The sequence below is a fragment of the Choristoneura fumiferana genome, chromosome 17 (genome assembly GCF_025370935.1).
Source record: "Choristoneura fumiferana chromosome 17, NRCan_CFum_1, whole genome shotgun sequence".
Classification (NCBI taxonomy): Eukaryota; Metazoa; Arthropoda; class Insecta; order Lepidoptera; family Tortricidae; genus Choristoneura; species Choristoneura fumiferana.
In genome coordinates this window covers 2469764-2491689 of record NC_133488.1, presented here as the reverse complement: position 1 = coordinate 2491689, position 21926 = coordinate 2469764, and the positions used below count along the sequence as shown (strand labels likewise).

General features: G+C 37.4%; 1 protein-coding gene across 2 annotated transcripts in view; it reads left to right on the top strand.

Moving 5' to 3' along the window:
* The window catches only part of LOC141436877 (uncharacterized), a 53443-nt gene extending 51578 nt beyond the window's left edge, over positions 1 to 1865 (top strand). For both annotated transcript variants that reach the window (XM_074099969.1, XM_074099970.1), the window contains one exon: positions 1390 to 1865. In XM_074099969.1, the coding sequence (XP_073956070.1) occupies positions 1390 to 1608 (219 nt within the window). In that variant the 3' untranslated portion in view covers positions 1609 to 1865. The remainder of the gene's footprint in view (positions 1 to 1389) is intronic.
* Positions 1866 to 21926: the final 20061 nt, after the last annotated feature.

The window sequence follows — 21926 nt, the reverse complement described above, 5'->3', positions numbered from 1 at the left end:
TGCCGAGATGAATTAGTGAACATTTTTCTCCGTAAATACGTCAGATCTCAGTGTTTACACTGTGCTCTAGGTACGAGTATAGAATTAACCTCCTACGCGTGTACTGCTAAAATAATTTTGTAATTTCGACATCAAAGAAAAGTGAAAGGAATAGGTGTTAGTAATATTATATTGACAGTGACATCGAAAATATCAAATCATTTATTCAGTAAATTACATTTGAAATTTACCACGAGCTTTACGGTGAAGGAAACATGTGAGGAAACCTGCACAAAACGCGAAGCAATTCAAGAGTGTGTGTGAGTGAAGCTCCCAATCCGCACTGGGTGAAAGGAGGCCTGTGTCCAACAGTGGGACATTATATAAGCTGGGATGATGATGATGATGATGATTCAGTAATAGCCGCAATGGGCACTTTTACACGTCATTTTTTAAACTACCAGCGTTTTCGGAAAGACCATCATTGCCAAGAAGAATCCGGCGCAAGAAACTTGGCAGAAAGTCATTTTTCAAAATAAATAATAACAAATAAACACTTAAAAACTACAGTACAAATTAAAGAAAATTACTCGAAAAAACTAACTTCACCATAAAAAAACATTTTAATGCAATATTTTTTGCTGACTGTACTTTTGTTGACTGTACTTGCATTGTCACCCAAACTACACTTGAATACCAAATTTCAAGTCGATGCTATTAACTGTTGAAGAGTGCCGTCCTGCGGAGACGATCCTGGCTGGACTTCCAGACTGTCACTACTAGATTCTTGTTGTTCGATACAGCGCCATCTATAGTACATCTGCTGAACTAGATAGCTTGCTAATTAATCAAAATGATCGATGCCCCTTGACATTCATGAACCTCATTAGTTACAAAATAAAACACAAAATGTGGTGGCGCTAGTATCGCACATCAATATAAATAAGGTTTTTAAGTTTGTATGTCACTGTTCTATTGCAATCGGCTTCGGAGTAAAAGGTCTAAAAACCAACCGGTCTCTCATTTCGGGCACCCAATTTTACAATTGTATTGTCACGCAATTTACCTAAGTATTCCAAATTTTAAGTCAATCTGACTACTGGAACTTGGGCAAATTTAACTTGCAAGATTTCACTACAGATGTCTGTCTGACTGTGTGACGTCTAGACAGACAGACAGACAGACAACGGGACAGGTGAAACTAAATAAAAGCTTGTAAAAATAAAAACACAGGGATGAATGAGGTGGGTCAGTTAGTTACAAAACTAAAACTAAATATGTTAACATGTATAACATGTTAATATGTTTAAGTTCAGTGGAAGTGTAGAATGCTTCCACCGTCATAAATAAAATAAAAAATGGAGATGTATATAGCTTGATCTTGATAACGACTGTCTCTGTTTCTTACAGGGCTTTCTTCTTGGTTTATCCGTGATAAGCCTCATCACTATCTTCGGCAGAGCCTGGTCCACCATGGTTCTGCCCTTCTTCAAGCCCAGGGTCAAAGGCACCAGCTCGGCCTCCACAGCAGACATCAAGACGGTCTCCAAAGAACTCTCCCAGGATATGGACTACATGAAGAAGTGCCAGGAATGGAACTTTAAGAATGATATGCATTTGTATGAATAAAATGTTATAGATAGATGGGCATCAGAGCTGTTTTGAGAGTTTGCATAGTATGGACATACCAACCCTGTATGTTTTTTAATGGTAGGTAGTTGTCCTATGTGTATTTTATTAAATTAACTGAATTATTCTATTTAGACTGCTTTCACGTCGAGCTTTATAGAAAAAATACAAATAGCACAGAATAAATAATAGTACCATGGTAGATGATAGTCATTTATTACAATGAAGTACTTATACAGAAACTTTAGAATAAATTTAAAAAATTAGTCAGCACTTTTTTATTTAAAAATTTACTATTTTATTAACCCCTGACGCAAAAAGAGGGGCGTTATAAGATTGACCGCTACGTGTGCCTACCGTAGCTCTTAAATGGGTGGACCGATTTGAATGCGGTTTTTTTATTTGAAAGCAGGTTTCTAGCGATGGTTCTTAGACATGTTTCATCAAAATGTCTCGTGTTATGTCTGTACGCTGTGTGCAGGCTGAAAATCAGCGCGGTGAAGCATAGTCCTCACCGCACGTGCTGAGCCTATAACCCTTTTACCTCATAGCTCAGCATGTATACCTTGTCATTGATATGAGTTTGTTTTCGAGCAATAAATGTTTTTTCAAACTCAAACTCAAAGTCTTTATTGCGCTAAATTTTGTGATAAGATCTTAAAAAGTATGAACGTTCAACATTTACCCTGTTGGGCACGGCAATATTATAATCAAACATGTAATTAGTAAACTCTCTCTTAAAATTTTCTTTCTTTCAAAATCGGTTAAGCCTTTTTTGAGACATTGAACTTTGAAGTGACAAAGTCGGGGGTCTTTCCAAGTTATTGTTGGTTAGGTTATTTTGATGTAGGAAACGTTTAAGACGACTCGATTCCCCAAAAAAAACTAAGTTAGAGCAGATCAAAGAATTTGAACTAGCGCAAAGCGTGAGCGAGTCGACTCCAAGTTGACTTGTACAAAAACGCATTCGTACATCAGTCTAGCTAGGCGGATGTTAGGTGCTATAGTAGAAACAAGCGTAGAAAGCGCTTGTGATTTCGATTGCGTTAGACAATACAATACGATATTTGGCTCATCTGTTCTGGTCATATATGAATTCGGCTATCGCGCGCTGTTCCCTCCGGAACTGTGCATTTTCCGGGATAAAAAGTAGCCTATGTCACTCTCTGGCCCATAAACTATCTCTATGCCAAAAATCACGTCGATCCCTCGCTCCGTTTCGACGTGAAAGACGGACAAACACAAGACAAACGGTAGTAGACAGCCGGTGAAATTACTGGCACTTGAGGTATCCCATCTTAGGCCTCTAGGTTGGCAACGCATCTGCAATCCCCCTGGTGTTGCAGGTGTCTATGGGCGGTGGTGATCTTTTATCATCAGGAGACCACTTGCTCGTTTGCCATCCAGTTGAATAAAAAGAACACACTTTCGCATTTATGGAGTAAGGATGGATATGGATATATCTACTCTTGTTTACCTACTACACAAGTATGCGAATTGACGTAATAGTGGTGTACGTAGACGATGCACTATCAAAACAAGCAGGGCTGATTAAACTTCCGCTCATATATAATCTGCACTGCCGATCGTTTCAGAACATTATTCTAAATAAAAGCTAAATCATAAATCATAAATCATAAATCATTTATTTGCATAAAAACATGGTACATATGTTGTGATAAGAAAGAAAGAGAGTTTCACATGTTTTTGTCACTATGTGACGTACAAATTCTAGTTTAAAATTAAGGTTAAGTATATTTTAATCTTAATAACATTTAATTAATCTAATTATTTAGTTAAATTTACAGAAGTAGATACAATTTTATTATTATGTTCTAGATAAATAGCTAACTACGTAAAAATTATATTGTGTATGTCAAAATAGTGGAATAATAAAGAACAAATTTAACAGACAATAATTTCAAAATTATACAATTTTAGTAAACACGCCCAATTTGGTTACGCTTTAAAAATTCGTTCAACGAGTAAAAACATTCTTTTTGGAGCCAGTGCGAGAGCTTCCGTTTAAACTCCTTTGTTGGCAGACCTTTAAAATCTTGTGGAAGAGCATTAAACATTTTGATGGCCATTGGATAGCAACTGTTACTGAACTGTTTTGAATTAGCCTTAGGTACAACTAAGCTATTCGGATATCGAGTATTAAAAGTGTATACATCGCAAATTTTTTTAAAGAGCTCAGGGTGTGTTTTTACAAACATACATCCTTCCAAAATATACAGGGATGGAACTGTCAGTAATTTAAGACTTTTGAACAAAGGTCTACAGGATACATATTGTGGAACATCACAGATACTACGAATGCACTGCTTCTGTGCTATAAAAACTCTGTTTATGTGGACCGAATTTCCCCATATGAGAATCCCGTATCTGAGAACTGAGCATACATAACCATGATAGGCCTGAATTGCAATATCTTTGTTTGTGATTTTCCGTAGTCTCCAAAGAGCATATGCAAAGCGGTTGATTTTACCACATAATGTTTGGATGTGCGATTTCCAAGAACAATTATCGTCAAGCACTATACCAAGAAATGTTACTTGGTTGTTTTCAGTTAGTGTTTTGTTATCATATTTGACTATTAAATTTCTTTTTAAACCATGTCTGTTATGAAATTGAATATAGCTTGTTTTGTCAATATTAACGACTAGATTATTATGTTTTAACCATTTAATTATTTTAACGATAGTATTATTAATGTCATTATTATATTCTTCATTATTCAAATTATTTTTAAGTGGAATTATTACAGAAATGTCATCGGCAAACAATGTATAATTGTGATTTGAAATATTTGGTAGATCATTTATATAAATTAGGAAAAGCAAAGGGCCTAGTATGCTTCCTTGTGGAACACCTACCCCATTATATTTGCTTTTTGATCTAATCATTAACAACTCCATGCTCTTCGACAGAGTCATAATTTCAACATGTTGACTTCTATTTGAAAGGTAACTTTTTAACCAGTCATGAACTCTACCGCGAAGGCCATACTGTTTACATTTAGAGAGTAGTAGATCATGCGCAACAAAATCGAAAGCCTTACTCATGTCAAAGAAAACCGTGGTGCATGGCGCTCTCTTGTCTACTTGTTGTAATATCTTGTTAACTAAGTTAAAAATTGCCAAAGTTGTAGATTTTCCCTTCTGAAACCCATATTGCTCCGTTTTTAGAATGTTAAATTTATTCACGAAATTTACAATACGATTTTGCATGACTTTTTCAAAAACTTTGGATATAACAGAAGGCAAAGCAATCGGTCTATAATTTCCAGTATTCTTTTTGTCTCCTTTTTTAAACAAAGGCCTGATGACGGAGATTTTCATTTTTTCTGGAAATATACCTTGGTCCAATGATAGTCTGATCAAGTGAGTTAAGACTGGCGTTATAGATTGAGCTGAGTATTTTAAAATGGAAGTTGGGATCTCATCGAAACCAACAGAGTTTGTGTTTCGCAAAGACATCATTATTTTATACACTTCATCATGGCTTACTGGATTTATAAAAATGCTAGAAGACACTGATTCGATCGAATAAGGGTAGGGCAATTTTGGTATTTTACTCCCGTTGGTAAGGTCTATATAATTATCATTAAATATATCGGCAATAAGACTAGGATCAGTAATAAATGTTTCATTATGTCGTACCTCATTTATATTTCTATCAATAATTTGCTTCATCTGTTGACCAGTATCTTGTTTTATTAATGCCCAAGATGATTTACATTTGTTTTTACTTTTTTTAATGTATTCCGCATTATGATTTTTTTGCGCTGTAAAAATACATTTTTTTAGCAACTTGCTGTATTTTAGATAATGTATTTTTGTAGCGTTGTCTCTAGTGGAATAATACTTAAAACGCAGTTTTCTTTTAGCTATTGCGGAGATTTTTATGCCCTTTGAGACCCATTTATTTCTACTTGCTACTTAGAAAGTTTGCCTCTAAATGCTTGTTTGGTTCATAAAGTTGCATAGAGTGGTTTGAATTTCAAGTCGTTTGAATGCTCCTTACAAATGAATGCCCAAGTTTATCTGCACCTTTAAAAAAAATCGTAGCAGCAATTATTGCAACTGAATCATTCGCTTATTTCCCTATTCTAAATGGAATATTTTTAGTTGATGAAATATTATTTTCACTCCTCATGCTCCTAAAGTTCGTGTTTATGCTGGATCTAGGTGGCATAAAATGACTTTTTATGCTCAAGTGCATAAAATAAAATCTTCATGACCAAGGCAATCAGGTGTCAACAGCCACAAACGAAAAAGTATCTACATATTTTTTTATAATTTAGTTTATATAAAACTAAAAATAAGTCAAAACAAATCAATAAAACTGACATAGCACTGACTGAATCTTTAAATAAATATAATTATTTACATAGTAAAAAAAACAATAAAACTAAAAATTAATGATTACATAGCAATGCATGAAAAATAAAAGGTACATAGTAAGTGAACAATTGTTTCCACTGTTGCTATTTAATTTCCTCGCAATCGAATTGAAAAGCAGAGTGTAAAACTCGAGCATTAAACCCATTTTCCCCTCGACGTGTCTATCCACCCTCGCCGTACCGGCTCGGATGGCTATATGAACGTCTTGTGTAACATGGCTCGTTTTATGCCCTTGTTGTACAATCTACTATTAATGGTCACTACAGTCGTAGTGGCCTAGTGGTTTGACTTATGGCTTCTCGAGGAAAGGCAAATCCTGCGTAACCTGCGAAACTATTCGATGTAAAGTTCCTAATTGACACTGGATCCGCGTGGGGACTACGGCTCAAGGTCTCTCGTTCTGAGAGGAGGCCTCTGCCCAGCAGTGGAAAGTATATATAGGCTGGGAGGAGGATGATTGATGATGGTTTCTAAGGGTCACGTCACGAATGTATTAAGTAAAGTCGTTTCTAAGGCAACCTTGAATACGCTTTGGACGATTTTACTTTACATGTCCAGCCAAATATTGGTTAAGTCAATATTTTATGTCCGGGCAATGACTTTAACTTCCTGCGGTCGACGCAACAAAATTTAGAGTCATTAAGTACTTCAATGAAAATAGTATAACAATCATGTGCGAAATTACGTTTGAAATATACCAGCCACGCGCTAAAAGAAAACTTAGGAAACTTGTGTCATTCTGAGAAGTCTATGCCCACTGGTTGGCAATATATTATAAGGATTATTTCTTCTCTTGGTTTGGTTTGGATAGGTCTTTAACTAAATGTAAACAAAACAACGTCAATTGGTGTCTTAAATATTGAAATCCCGCATTAAACTATCTAAAATTTTCCTCTAGTCCGTTTTGGCAATTGCGGTTTCACAATTGGCTGCGAAAGAAGAATTATTTTTCTCTGTTTCGTAATTAACTGTCAACCAAGATTTTTTTGGCTTTTTTCGCAATCGAACATTATTTCTTCTTTCGCAGTTAATTACTAAAAATATCTCCGTTTTCTTTTTTCACAATTAACTGCTAAACAAGAATTAGTCAAACTCCTTGGTAAATAAATTACTTAATGAGGTCCTACGCTTGCATGGCAGTCGTGTTTTTTTTTAAAATATAATTATTAATTTTTATTTCATTATATACAGGGCGACTTCAAATTGGTAATACAAAATCAAAGTTTTGCACACGTTTGCCCTACACTAAGAACCTCCATTAGGTCTCATGCTTTTAAAATAACCAGAAGTATTTTTTTTTGTTAATTTTAAATTATCCCATTTTCTTTGGCTTCATATGAAAACATTCATTTTATTAGAAAATTATCAATTATTATTAAAGACAGCTAATTTTAACATCGGAGTTAATTAATTACAATACTTAGCATTAATGAAGCCAAAATCAAGTATTTTGTATTACCAATTTGAAGTCGCCCTTTATATGTATTTATCGTTCCGTTTTTGAAGTAACAAAACTTGATTGTGAAAATAGAAAATAAATTCTTGTTTGAAAGTTAATTACGAAACAGTGAAAAATAATTCTTCTTTCGCAGCCAATTGTGAAACTTGATTGTGAAAACAGAAAATAAATTCTTGTTTGAAAGTTAATTACGAAACAGTGAAAAATAATTCTTCTTTCGCAGCCAATTGTGAAACCGCAATTGCCAAAACGGACTAGAGGAAAATTTTACATTTCTGTACTGAAATGAAATACAGTAGTCTAGTTTGTATTACAATGAAAAAACGTTTAAATCCTTGAATGTGGCGCTATCTAGTATTACTTCACGATAAACTTTTTCACGAACGACTTTATCACGAAAAACTTTATAACGAATAGACTTTATCACGAAAGACTTTTCAGGAAAACTTTACCAGTAAATACTTTATCACGAAAAGGCTTTACTACGAATAGACTTTATCACGAAAAATCTTAATCACGAAAACTTTATCACGAATATGTCATTACTTTTTGGATTCGGATAAGTACTGACATGCTTGAATGTACCAAATCTGGTAGCTGAAGTTTGTTTACATATAGTTGAATACCTATCCAAACCAAGTATAGAGGTATTATAAATTTACGCCAATGTCACTTCTGTCTGTGGCATCGTTACGTAGCTCTCAAGCGAATGTATCGATTTCAATGCGCTTTTTTACGTGTAAGTGAGTTTTTGCATTTTTTTTACCATTAGCTATAGCAGGCGTTTTCAACCTTTTAGTTTTAACGCCACACTTTTCGTTCATTTTTTTTTAACATGTAACTGACCGTGATGGACCCCTCTTTCACCTGATGTTAAGTGCAGATGAGGCTTAAGGTGTATCTCAGTGGTGCAGTAACAGTAGAGGTGAGACGTACTAGGCAAAACGCGGACTGAGTCTTGCGAGTACGCGTCCACAAAAAGACTAGATCCAAAGACTGGGTCCACGAGTATCTACGAATACTTAACTCAATTGAGTCATTGCGTAAACAAAATTATTCCCATAAATGCGCTCCCGTGATTGCATACACGTTCTAGTTTTAGTAGTTTTACGTATATCAAACTACCGAATTCCACGTCAGAGTTCAGTTTTCACATTATATATATTTTTTAATTTTAACTTATTTTTAATACCGACTAAAAACTTCCCTTCATACTTTATACAGGTTTACTTAATACTGTAAGCAATTTTTAAAAAAAATAAATAATTAAAAAGTGTACATAAATGCTTGTTTTCAAGTTGGTGCAACGTTGTCATTCGCCGTACTCGTCCTCTACCCTCGTACTCGTACGCTAAAAGAATCGCGGACGGAAACGCGTACTCACGCGTCCAAGCCAAAACCTATTCCAGTAAATACGCCTCACCTCTAAGTAACAGCCTTCACTCTAGCCTTGAAGAGCCCTAGATTGTATTTATCCGGAAAAACAGACGACGGGAGCGAATTCCATTCCTTAGCAGTTCGCATTATGAAAGATGAAGCAAACCGCTTTGTGCGGGCTAATTATGGAACGCTAACTACATATAAGGGTGAAGACGCTCCCCCCGCCTGGAAGTACGTTGGCAAAATGGAGACGGAGGAGTTAGATCGTGTAATTCCTGCGCACACACCAAAATGTATTCGGTAAATAACCTAACCAACAAAATCTTGGAAAACCCCGACTGTCACTTCAAAGTTCAATATCTCAAAAACGGCTGAAACGATTTTGATGAATCATATCAAAGAACCAATGCTAGAAAACCTGCTTTCAAAAAAACAAACCGCATTTAAATTGGTTGAACCGTTTAAGAGCTACGGTGCCACAGACAGACAGACAAACAGACAGACAGCCACACATAGCGGTCAAACTTATAACACCCTTCTTTTTGCATCGGGGGTTAAAAATAGCTAGTCATGACTTCATTGCAGCATACACTTCGCGGCATACCTGAAAATATACGCGGCACACCGGTTAAAAACGTCTGACCTATAGCATCGGAAGACATCGTGAGGAAACCCGCATACACTTACGAGGGAAATTAATTGTTTGTTTGATTGCACGCAGTTAAACTACATACCTTGTCGCAGCCACCTGTGCTAGCCGGCGCTGGCATGCAGAGCGATGACTAGTCGCCATTTCAATCTGTCAAATATAGCTTATAGCTTATAGCAAAGCCGCGCCCTACGCTAATCCATTTTGGATTTTATGTAGACGTGATAGAGCCTGAATTGAATTGTTTTTGTTTTAATTTAATCATTTGGCTATCAGTAGGAACCTATTAATTATTTATATATAATTGTAATTGTTTCATTAGAAGGGTTAATGACTAGGGGACTAGAAAAAAGGGCAGGGTTAATGAATCGGGAATAAATAAATAAGTATAATACAGATGTATTGATGTATTATTTGACAGACAAACAGACGCACATAGCGGTCAAACTTATAACACCCCTCTTTTTGCGTCGGGGGTTAATAAAAGTATGACAGACGGACTACAGACGGTCAACAAAGTGATCCTACAAAGTTCCGTAAGTATTTTCCTTATGAGTTTCGTAGGTACCTAAATACTTACGGAGACTGGTTATTTTCGTCGATGGCTATTAAACACTATATTGCTAATTAATATGACACCACAGGCTGTAGTGGTGTACCAAGTGTCAAGGGTATAAATATCTACATATACATGCAGCAGTAGCGTTAAATATATGTATAGGTACATCGACCTTATCGTTAGTGACGAAGGTGTATAGATATTTTTGACGTCTTGGTAACGTACATGTATATATTTATGCCCTTGACTGTACATTGATGGTAAATAAACACCTTCGGCCTTTGTCACCAGTGCCCTTAGTGTAAATTTCCGCCTCTAGCGGAACGTTTGCGATGTTCGTGTTTCATACTAATTAAAATTTTAACGCGAACGCGATCGAGACGTATTTTTGCAATCGAAAACTTACAGTAAGGGTACAGAGACCTTATTATCTGACGCATTCGGACGGAATCACAATCGTTTACAACACTACTTTCTGTTTACTACTATATAGGAAGAGGAACTCTCATTCCATTATAATTATATTGACCCCATCCATCCCTGTAATTTTTTTAAGCGTATTTTTTCTTGTTTTTATACTGTAATCCATACTAATATTATAAAATAGAAAGTGTGTTTGTATGTTTGTCCGTCTTTCACGCCGTAACGGAGCGACGGATCGACGTGATTTTTGGCATAGAGATAGTTTATGGGCCCGAGAGCGACATAGGCTACTTTTTATCCCGGAAAAATGCACAGTTCCCGAGGAAACAGCGTGCTATAACCGAATACCACGCGGGCGGAGCCGCGGGCAAAAGCTGGTTTATATATATTTGTTTGCAATTATTTATTTTAGTTTATTTTGAAAAAAAAACTGTCAGGTTTTTTGTGGCGCATTCTACTTGGCAACGATGGTCTTTGGGGCCGTCCATTAATCACGTGATGTTTTTAGCAACTATTCAACCCAAACAATTTTTTTAACGAGCCAGCAGGAGTGGAACTATAGTCGTCTCCCTCACCTACATTCTATACATTGGGCTCGTGCTGAGGCACCGACTTCAAACTAGTAGAAAATTATTTTCAAGGTTTTCGAAGTCGGTTCTGTTTTTTGTTAGAAAGTTATTTTTTCATGGTTTTTAGTGATTTGTAGCCAAAGTGCATCTCACAACAATTCCATTAAGCACAAAACACGGCATAGTAATATTATTTAATAACAGAGTACAGTCTTCTTAATCAGATCCAGATCACGAAATGATAGTTTTTTAATGTAAATACCTACTTGACTTGGTGTTGAAAATGCCAAAATCGCTATAGGCTTTGCTCTCTGCGTTTAAAATTTGAGGATTGCCCTCGATTTCTCTAAGATCACATCATCATCGCAGCCTATATACGTCCCACTGCTGGGCACAGGCCTCCTCTCAGAATGAGAGGGTTTGGGCAGTAGTTCCCACGCGGGCACAGTGCGGATTGGGAACTTCACACACACCATTGAATTGCTTCGCAGGTTTGTGCAGGTTTCCTCACATACTTCGAGAATAAGATCCCATCATTAGATCCTAACTTGGTGACAATGCGACCGCCTCGGAAGTAGTCCTTTAGAACAGAAAAATAATTTTGAAATTCGGCCCACAATTGGCGGAGTTTATCGCGTAACAAACACACATAATAAACATACAGACGAATTGAGAACCTCCTCCTTTTTTTGAAGTCGGTTGACGAAATGGAGCCGGTGCAGACTCAGAAAAAGATAACGTTTTAAACTTTCTTGTCAGATAATTATTTCTCCTGCTGGCACACATCTGCAGACTCAATAGATACAGATACACACCACACACACACACACACACACACACACACACACACACACACACACACACACACACACACATATACAGACACACACACACACACACACACATGCACACGCACACACACACACTTGTCGTCTTTTCGTCTTTTTTTTGTTTTAATGTAATTTAGGTTTTCTGGACTAAATTAGGTTTATTCTGTTTCTTTTGTATTGTTTCACTTATTGCACTCCAGGGTCCCAAGATACAGGCTCAGCCTAGTTTGGGGTCCGCTGGGCATATCTATAATGTAAACTTGTGAATTATTAAGCAAATAAATATTTTTGTATTTGTATTTTTTGTACTTTCGTGATTCTCACTCATAGTCAAAATACCTATATATTATATAGTCTACTCGTGACCACGGCAACTGTAACGTTGCTGGAACGTGGAGGTAAATATTACTTGTGTAAAAATAGTCAGAAAAAGATGGCGGGTATTTTGAATTTCGACCCAACTTGGTAGGATCGTTCGAAGGATAGAGACGAATGGTAAGAGAAATAGGAGACCTTTGCTGAGCATTGGGACACCTAATACGCTGAAATTGCTATTTTTTTTATGTAGATTAACAACCGGTGTCAGGCAATGGATGGAAGGATGGATACAAGTGGCGAGTTGTCGTTCAATGTAGCGTTCTAAGGGCGAGGCCTTTCTCCAGCAGTAAACGTCTTCCTGATGATGATGATGGATGATGAATGTAATGCAGTGACGGAAAATTAGCAGATACGAATACCAAATGAAAGCCCAAAATTAATTTTATGAAAAATCTACATATTTGTCCCTTTCTAAAACGCTTTTCTCGCAGTATGCGTAAGTATATAGCGCTACTTGCGTTCTGATTTTCTGCCAAGAGTCCTGCGGCGCATTCTTCTTGACAATGATGGTCTTTCCGAAAGCGCTGGTAGTTTAAAAAATGACGTGTAAAAGTGCCCATTGCGGCCTATATACTGAATAAATGTTTTGAATTTGAATTTGAATTTTGACGTCACATACAAGTACAGTCAAACAAATAGAATCGTGACCCAGGTGGAACCTTTGTGCTACTAATGTCATGTTGACATCTCATACGTTTATCTAGGAAATCATAGTGAAATTGATTATTAATAGGTTCTACCCTGGGTCATGACGTGATTCAATTTGTAAGACTGTACATACTTCATTCTTTGCCTACTTAATCTTCTACGTTTTATAATCATAACTCTGTTTTAAATAATAAAGGTAGGTAGCGAATGTGCCCTGTGTGTTGGAGCCTCCGGGGTTGAGTCGAAGTGACGGCAAGAGGCCGGATGGGCTTACGTTGGTTCCTTGGCAGAGGGGACGTTGCCTCTTGTGGGATGCGACGTGCCTGAGTACCTTCGCGCCAGCTCACTTGGGTTGTACGTCGAGGTCAGCTGGAGCCGCGGCTGAGAATGCCGCGCGATCTAAGCACCTCAAGAACTCAGCTTTGGAGTCAACGTATGACTTCGTGCCTTTTGCGGTCGAGACGGCTGGTCCTTGGGGGGCTGAAGCGAAATCTTTGGTGTGGGAGCTGGGCTACGGGATGGGGGTTGCGACCCCCGCTCCGGGTCGTACCTGGTTCAGCAGGTGGCGCTGGCCATACAGCGGGGAAATGCGGCTGGCATTATGGGCACCTTTGAGCCGGGTACGACGCGGAATGGTGGTTTTTAGGTTGTAGTTTAGGTCTTAGTTTGTAGGTTATATTATAGGTTTAGGTTGATTTTATTTTGTTTATTTTAGTTGACATGTAATTTAATTATTTGTAATTTTAATATTAAATACATTATACATTTTTAAAATAAAAAAGGTAGCTTAAAAATTGTTTTTCAGTTCGATAGCACATATCGACGAGCTATGATTTAATAAAATAAACAAAATATAGTGAAATACCGTAATCCGAACATACGAAGCTACAAAATACGGCTCAACATATCAACCAGAATAGATCGGTAACTGATTCATCCCGGGCCACGAGTGTCCGACTTGGCGATGCCGACTTCCTGATTCTGAAAACCATTCCATGTTCCCGAAATCACCTAAAGCATCTAATATTGAACTTTACGCGTCAGGTCGTAAAGCTTCGGCAACAGCGTCCTTGGTGAGAAGAACTATACGATAATAGATTTGGTCGCCTATATAACTGCCGGCGGTTCGATTGTGGCACATTTGCTTTTAGTTTTTTGTCTGAGTTGTAGCCTTTGATAATGCTTTTAAAACTAAATCCGTATAAGTCACAACCATAGGTTAGATAATTAACTGAATTTGGTGTTAGGTTGCGGAGGTCCATATCAATGAACTGAAGCAATTACTTTGCGCACCCGCGACCTTATGATAGCTTCTTTATTCCAAATGTGTTTATGCAGTTTCTCCACCTTCACACTGTAAGAACATACACAAATCACAAACCCATCTGTCACCACCGCCACACTACAGTGACGCGTTTGTAACTCTACCAGAGCTCATCTTCAGAGCAACACTACCGTTCACCATGCTACCAGATGTTAGACAACATCTGATCATTTGAGTCTCTGCATAAATACACATTTCTTGCCTAAACGTAGCTATCATAAGGTCGCGGGTGAGCATTGTAATTTAACCGACTTCATAGTTCATTGATTTGGACCTCAGCAAAGTAACGCCTGATTCAACAAATTATCACAACAATAGGCGATTCTTAAATCTATATATTAGTACATCAGATTTTCTAAAAATATCGGACAAGTAGTTTTTGTCAATTCAATAAAAAAAACTTGTTATCAAAAATTAAACGAGCGAAAAAACTGAAAACCCAAAAATAATAACCTTTTTTTTATTTAACCTTAATCTAGAACCTACCAGTTTGAAGCCGGTACCTCAGCACGAACCAGAAGGAGTGATAGAAGCCTATCAGGTAGTACGACTATAGGTTCCTGTCATGCTGGCTAGTGCTGGGCACCGACTTCAAACTGGTATCTAGATTAAGGTTAAAAAAAAAGGTTTTCAGTTTTTTCATCGGTTTTTTTTTTATTCTATTGGATGGCAAACGAGCAAGTGGGTCTCCTGATGGTAAGAGATCACCACCGCCCATAGACACCTGCAACACCAGGAGGATTGCAGATGCGTTGCCAACCTAGAGGCCTAAGATGGGATACCTCAAGTGCCAGTAATTTCACCGGCTGTCTTACTCTCCACGCCGAAACGCAACAGTGCAAACACTGCTGCTTCACGGCAGGATTAGCGAGCAAGATGGTGGTAGCAATCCGGGCGGACCTTGCACAAGGTCCTACCACCTGCTGTTAATTTTTTGAAAGTTTTTATTTCATAATTTTCAGGAACGCTCAAGTACCTATACTTAGTACATTCAGGATAACATTGGACTCTAGAAAGTCACAGAAGAAGGGGTTCTAAACATTTTTTGTGAAGTCCTAATAATGATGATGATGATATGATGAATAAAAGAAGTAATAAGATGAAGTCGTAATTTTGTTTATTTTGTAAGTAGATTAATTAATACGTAATGTACTTACAAAATAACACAATATTAATACGTAATTTGCTACATTATATTAATTCGATTTATTTATAAATAATTTAATAACTGTGTTTTGTGGACTCATCCGGTCTTCCCTGTTTAAAAATATTCTACTCGTCTACTCGTAGCTACTGCTTTGAAGCTCAAGCTTTTTTAAATTCCAAATTTCATCAAATTTGGTGCAGTGCTTTAGTTGTGAAAAGTTAACTATTCGTATATGATTAAAGGTCATCACATTTTTATCCAAACTGGCGATTAAAAACTATATATAATGTACAAAAATTTTCAGAAGTAAACAATATTATAAACGTTCCGTTTCTTGCAGAATGTTCTTTACTTCTGCCTCTTTAGGTATTTTATAGGAAGACGTTTCTGTTTTTAACGAAATAGGTTTTTTTATATATTTTTTAAATTATGATTATGATTAGCAAAGTTAATCTCACTAATATTAATTATAATTGCGAAAGTTTGTAAGTCTGTATGTTTTTTTGTTACCTGCTTCACGTCTTAAGGGCAACACACAGAAAGCGTGCGCGGGTCGGGTCGTGTCCGCCGCGTGAGCCGCGCGGTTCGTTGTATTCACACAGAGAGCGGGTCGGACCCGCGACGGCCCGCGGCGGCTATCAATGTTGCCAGTTTAGTGACTTAGTCCCTAGAAGTGACGACTTTTGCTTAAATTTTAACGACGCAAAAAAGTTTTGACGACAGAAATGGTTTAAGTATCTGGCGACTTTTGGAGTACAAATTAAAACAGTTCTAGAATCAATAATAGATACGACATTTTTGTCAACTCGATACAGTGCCGCGAGATATATGTGGAAACGACAAACGCGCTTGCGCACCAAGGTCAAACTTTATTTACTTACTTAATTAATAGTACATTACTGCAGAGGCCATGAAGTAAGGGATTGATGGACGAGTTCGGGGTAGACGGCCGAGACGTAGACGAGGCCGGATAAAACGAGTCCAGCAATCCCTGTTCTGGCCGAGGCTTGTATAGTGCTTTTCTCAAACAATGTGAGGAAATATTTCATCCATCCATCCATCCATCCAATCGCATCGCATCGCTTCGCATCGCTTCGCATCGCTTCGCATCGCTTCGCATCGCTTCGCATCGCTTCGCATCGCTTCGCATCGTTCGCATCGCATCGCATCGCATCGCATCGCATCGCATCGCATCGCATCGCTTTCGCAACGCTTCGCATTCGCATCGCATCGCTTCGCATCGCATCGCATCGCATCGCATCGCTTCGCTTCGCATCGCTTCGCTTCGCTTCGCTTCGCTTCGCATCGCATCGCATCGCATCGCATCGCTTCGCATCGCTTGGCATCGCTTGGCATAGCTTGGCATCGCTTGGCATCGCTTGGCATCGCTTGGCATCGCTTGGCACCGCTTGGCACCGCTTGGCACCGCTTGGCACCGCTTGGCACCGCTTGGCACCGCTTGGCATCGCTTGGCATCGCTTGGCACCGCTTGGCACCGCTTGGCACCGCTTGGCACCGCTTGGCACCGCTTGGCATCGCTTGGCATCGCTTGGCATCGCTTGGCACCGCTTGGCACCGCTTGGCACCGCTTGGCACCGCTTGGCATCGCTTGGCATCGCTTGGCATCGCTTGGCATCGCTTGGCATCGCTTGGCATCGCTAAGCTAATACTTCATGGCCTAGGCCAAGAAGTTATGTAGGGAGGTGGTAGGGAGCCATAAATGAGAAACTTCATGTCTCCATTTCGTGACATTAACGCATACATTTCCGAGCATGTTTGAGAAAATCTAATTTATGTAATGATGGGCGATGGATGAAATTTTTAAAAGTGGCTGATTTTTTTTTTTTATAGACAGGAATAAGCTTATACTAGTCAATGGAAAAAATAACAGATTTTTCTGTAGTAGGTACCTACCAATTAATTAAAAAAATAAAAAAATAAAATTTTATTCTCGCCAAAATGAACTAGCTACTGCGCATGAATACGGTTTTTAGGGTTCCGTAGCCAAAAGGCAAAAACGGAACCCTTATAGATTCGCCATGTCTGTCTGTCTGTCAGTCTGTCTGTCCGTCCGCGGCTTTGCTCAGGGACTATCAATGCTTCAAAGCTGTAATTTTACATGGATATACTTATTATGAAAACTATCCCGACAAAATAGTACAATGAAAAATTTAAAAAAAAAAAAATTTTGGGTACCTCCCATAGAAGTAAAGTAAGGGTTTTTTTTTCTTTTCCAACCCTATAGTGTAGGGTCTTTTAAATTAAAAGCATTAGGGTTACTAAGACGATTTTTCGATTCAGTATTTTTTTGCGAAATATTCAAATTTAAAGTAAACATTTTCATTAAAAACGAGTTTTAGGGGTTTTAACTTAAGCTTTAGGGATAAATATTTTGAGAGTTGGTAACTCTGCGCTCGGCCCGCGCGCTGTTTGTGATGACGGGCGACGGGCGCGGGCCCGCGCACGACCGCGCCGCGCCGCGTTCTGTGTGAAGGCGTCCATTATACCGCCATGCAAATACGCCGTCGCGGGCCCGCGCACGACCCGCGCCCGCTCTCTGTGTGTGTTGCCCTTTAACCGCTGAACCGATAAATAGGGTAGGTATACAGATAGTACAAGACCTGGGGAAGGACATAGCATAGTTTTTATCCCCAAAAATTGCATAGTTCCCGCGGGATAGCAATAAATGGATTCTACGTGAACGAAGTCGCGGGCAACTGTTAGTTTATAAATATTGAAAGTAATATTGACGTCTTCGATATTTTAATTAGAATTAAGTCTAGACCGTATACTAAAAAATGCAATTTTGTAAATGACTTCCTAAAGCTTGCATTATAAAGAACCTATTTTCCTTCTGTCCATTCCTATATTGAATAGACTGTAGTGTTCGGAAACTCTACTTTTTAAGGGTGGCTTTGTCAGTACTCAAAGTTATTCTTAACTCACCAAACTACAATATCTTACGAGTATTTCACTACTCCAAAAAAGAATATTCTAAATTCTTATAACAGCTGTCAAAACCCAATTTGCACATTGCTTCTCAGCATTATTGTACCCCCTAATCTACAACCTTACTAGTGTAAGACTATAGGTATAGTTTTGAAGAATAGGTACCTAAGTACTCTGTTTTCGAAGCTAAAAAGTTCTTAACAATTAACACGATGAACTTATCCTATAGACAAGGAAAACATTATTAATATAACACAGTAACTTAATACACACACTCACGCTAGCACACACACACACACACACACACACACACACACACATATACACACACACACACACACACACACACACACACACACACACACATATACACACACAGAGACAGACACAAACTATTTGTATTTGTTTTGAATGAAAACGAAAATATTTATTCGCAGGCATTATTTATTTCACTTTAGTATTAATTATTGTAAAGTACAAAATAACATGCACAATCTTTTTCATCAATCTTGGAGTGATTATTGCAGTCACTGGTAATTAATACATTATTTGTGTGTAATTAGTAATTACATACGTCATTCAAGTAAGTTGTTTATAGTGCTTTAGTATTATATTATTTGTTCACAATTGTTTTGACGAGTAGAAAAACCGGTAATATACATGTTAATTAACAATCAATTATGTGAAATGTAATAATAAAAATTATGTCTAAACAAATGACCTTTACAGCAGGGGTTTTCAACCTAAAAGTTTCACGGTACAACATTAAAAATAGCCAAGTGCGAGTCGGACTGGCGCGTGGATTCCAGTATGCTCATAATATGTATAACATAACAGACAGCGGAGGCTTATTAATAGGGATATTGACAGCTTTAGGTATATACGAAACCCCAAAAAGCACCGTAAAAAAATACCTACATGGTTAAAAATTGTACTATCATTAGAAAGACAGAAATAAAGTAAGAAAAACATCCGTGAAACATTTACAAAACAAAGAAAAAAACGGAAATCGAGATGAATTTTGTCACGAAATGGTTCCAACTCAGCATGACAAGCTTGCGGCCGACACTGGCCTTCCGTTGGAACTATTAAAATAACTATTCAAAATTTCAATGCGGCACCGGTTGAAAACGTCTGCTTTACAGTCTTAATTTCTTTCCATGTAAACAAATTTTGCGATTAAAAAAAATACAACTTGCATTTTCGTGTATCTAGTGATGGATATTCCGTTGGAGCTTGGGGGGGTTGCCTCGTTGCGGGGGAGGTCTGTTGGCACGCATGGCTTGAGGTCGAAGGTCCTGGTACTCCTAATTGCCCTCTGGTATAAGTAACTATGTCACCTCTCACTCTGACAGAGCTCGTCGGCAGATATGAAGATAACACTGGTCTATTCCATTGGCGGTTTCTTCTACTGAATCTGAAGTCCTCGATCTTAGTAATTTCGTCATGTTCAGGTGGAAAGCTATTTAAGTACTTTTCGTTCTTGTCCAGCCACCGGTTGACCTGGAAAATATGAAGCTATTGAGAATTTGCTAACTCTAAAGCACACATTGCAGTGGCCGTGGTTTTTAGGGTTCCGTAGCCTAAATGACAAAAACGGAACCCTTATAGTTTCGCCATGTCTGTTTGTCTGTCTGTCTGTCTGTCCATCCGCGGCTTTGCTCAGGGACTATGAATGCGCGAAAGCTGTAATTTTGCACGTATATATATGTAAACTATGCCGACAAAATGGTACAATAAAAAAATATAAAAAAAATTTTTTTAGAGTACCTCCCATAGACAAAGTAAAGTGGGGGTGTTTTTTTTTCTCTTCCAACCTTGTAGTCTGGTATCGTTGGATAGGTATTTTAAAATCATTAGGGAGTTGCTAGAACGATTTTTACGATTCAGTGATTTGTTTGCAAAATATTCAACTTTAAAGTGCAAATTTTCATTAAAATCGAGCGTCCCCCCACTTAAATTAAAAAAAAATCAAGTTGGTAGTAAGTATATCAAACTTTTAAGGAAAACTATAACGGTTGTTTTCTTGAGAATTATTAGTAGTTTAAGAGTAAATAGCGGCCTGAGGTATAAAATATACCTAAACTTGGAATATTCCGTACAAAATACAAAATCCTTAAAAAATATTACTTAATTTATCATAATGGCTATGGAACCCTATTTCGGGCGTGTCCGACACGCTCTTGGCCGGTTTTTTATTGTAATAATATGGATATTAAATGAAAGATTATAATTAGACAGTTCCGAATATTATAGATATTATAACACTTTTAAGTTACCATTTTCACAGGAACATCAAAAAAGTATGAATTGGAAAACCTGATTGCCTTAAAAACACTTTAAGTATACTTAAAATAAAAGGAGGAAACAGGTCAAGTTGTCTTGTACTTCAACAGTCGGGACCCATAACTGGGAATTATAACATACATTATAACATTAGCACAACATAACATGATAAGTAAGGATTCTTGTGATCTGAAACAAATGATTTTATTACTATTAATAAGTGCAAGGTACTTACAATTTCACAGCTTCGGGCGATATAATCGTCTGGTACATGAACTACTATTTTATTGGACTTAGACATTTTGACAGTTGCGATTACCACTGGAAGCTAGGAGCGAATGGCATTATTTTTGATTTTTCACCTTTTTTATTACATAGTTTAATTACTCATTTCATGAATGCAACAAACACAATCGATTAGTTAATTGCATTTGTTAATATGGTATTTAATTTAGTATTGCGAAAGAAAGTGTTTACTTTATGCGTGTTTTGTGGCTGCGATCATGTTTCCACCTTTGTTATCTTTTTAACCACCTTCAAAGAAAGAAGGAGGTTCTCATTTCATCTCGAATTATACTCGTAATATATAATAGTAGATTTTTCAACAAGCTATAATGACCCGAGCAGAGCGAGGGTGGCTATAGTTCGAGTGGCATTATGGTTGTTTAGTCTCACGTTAAACACTCTACTTTTCAAATGAATGCGAGGAAAAAAAACAATGTTCTGTTCAAAGTTACAATATTACTTTTTAAAACGTATACGCTCGACTAAAGGACTGGCCATCTGTTCAAAATTGCGCGGTTTTTTTTTTTTTTATTGTTTATGAAGTGACGTTTTAAATGCTTGCATATTTAGCCAACAGTTTAAAAATTGAAAACTATTTTAAAACTAATTGGACTATGCATAATAAAATGAATTAATCCTTAATGCAAATGAATAGATTCATATTAGTTTTCATTAATTGTGTTTCACGAAACTAAATCGTGTTTTTTTAAATATTTTTACACATTTGGCATTTTGAGGTTATTTCCATGCCCTAAAAATACTCCATTCACAAACACCGTCTTGGCTGATAAGAGGGGTTTCCAACGTAAATTAAAAAAAATACTTTAATCCCTAGATAATAAAAACCGGCCAAGAGCGTGTCGGACACGCCCGAATAGGGTTCCGTAGCCATTACGAAAAATTAAGTTATATTTTTCTAAGGATTTCGTATTTTGTACGAAATATTCCAAGTTTAGGTATATTTTATACCTTAGGCTGCTATTTACTCTTAAACTACTAATAATTCTCAAGTAAACTTAACCG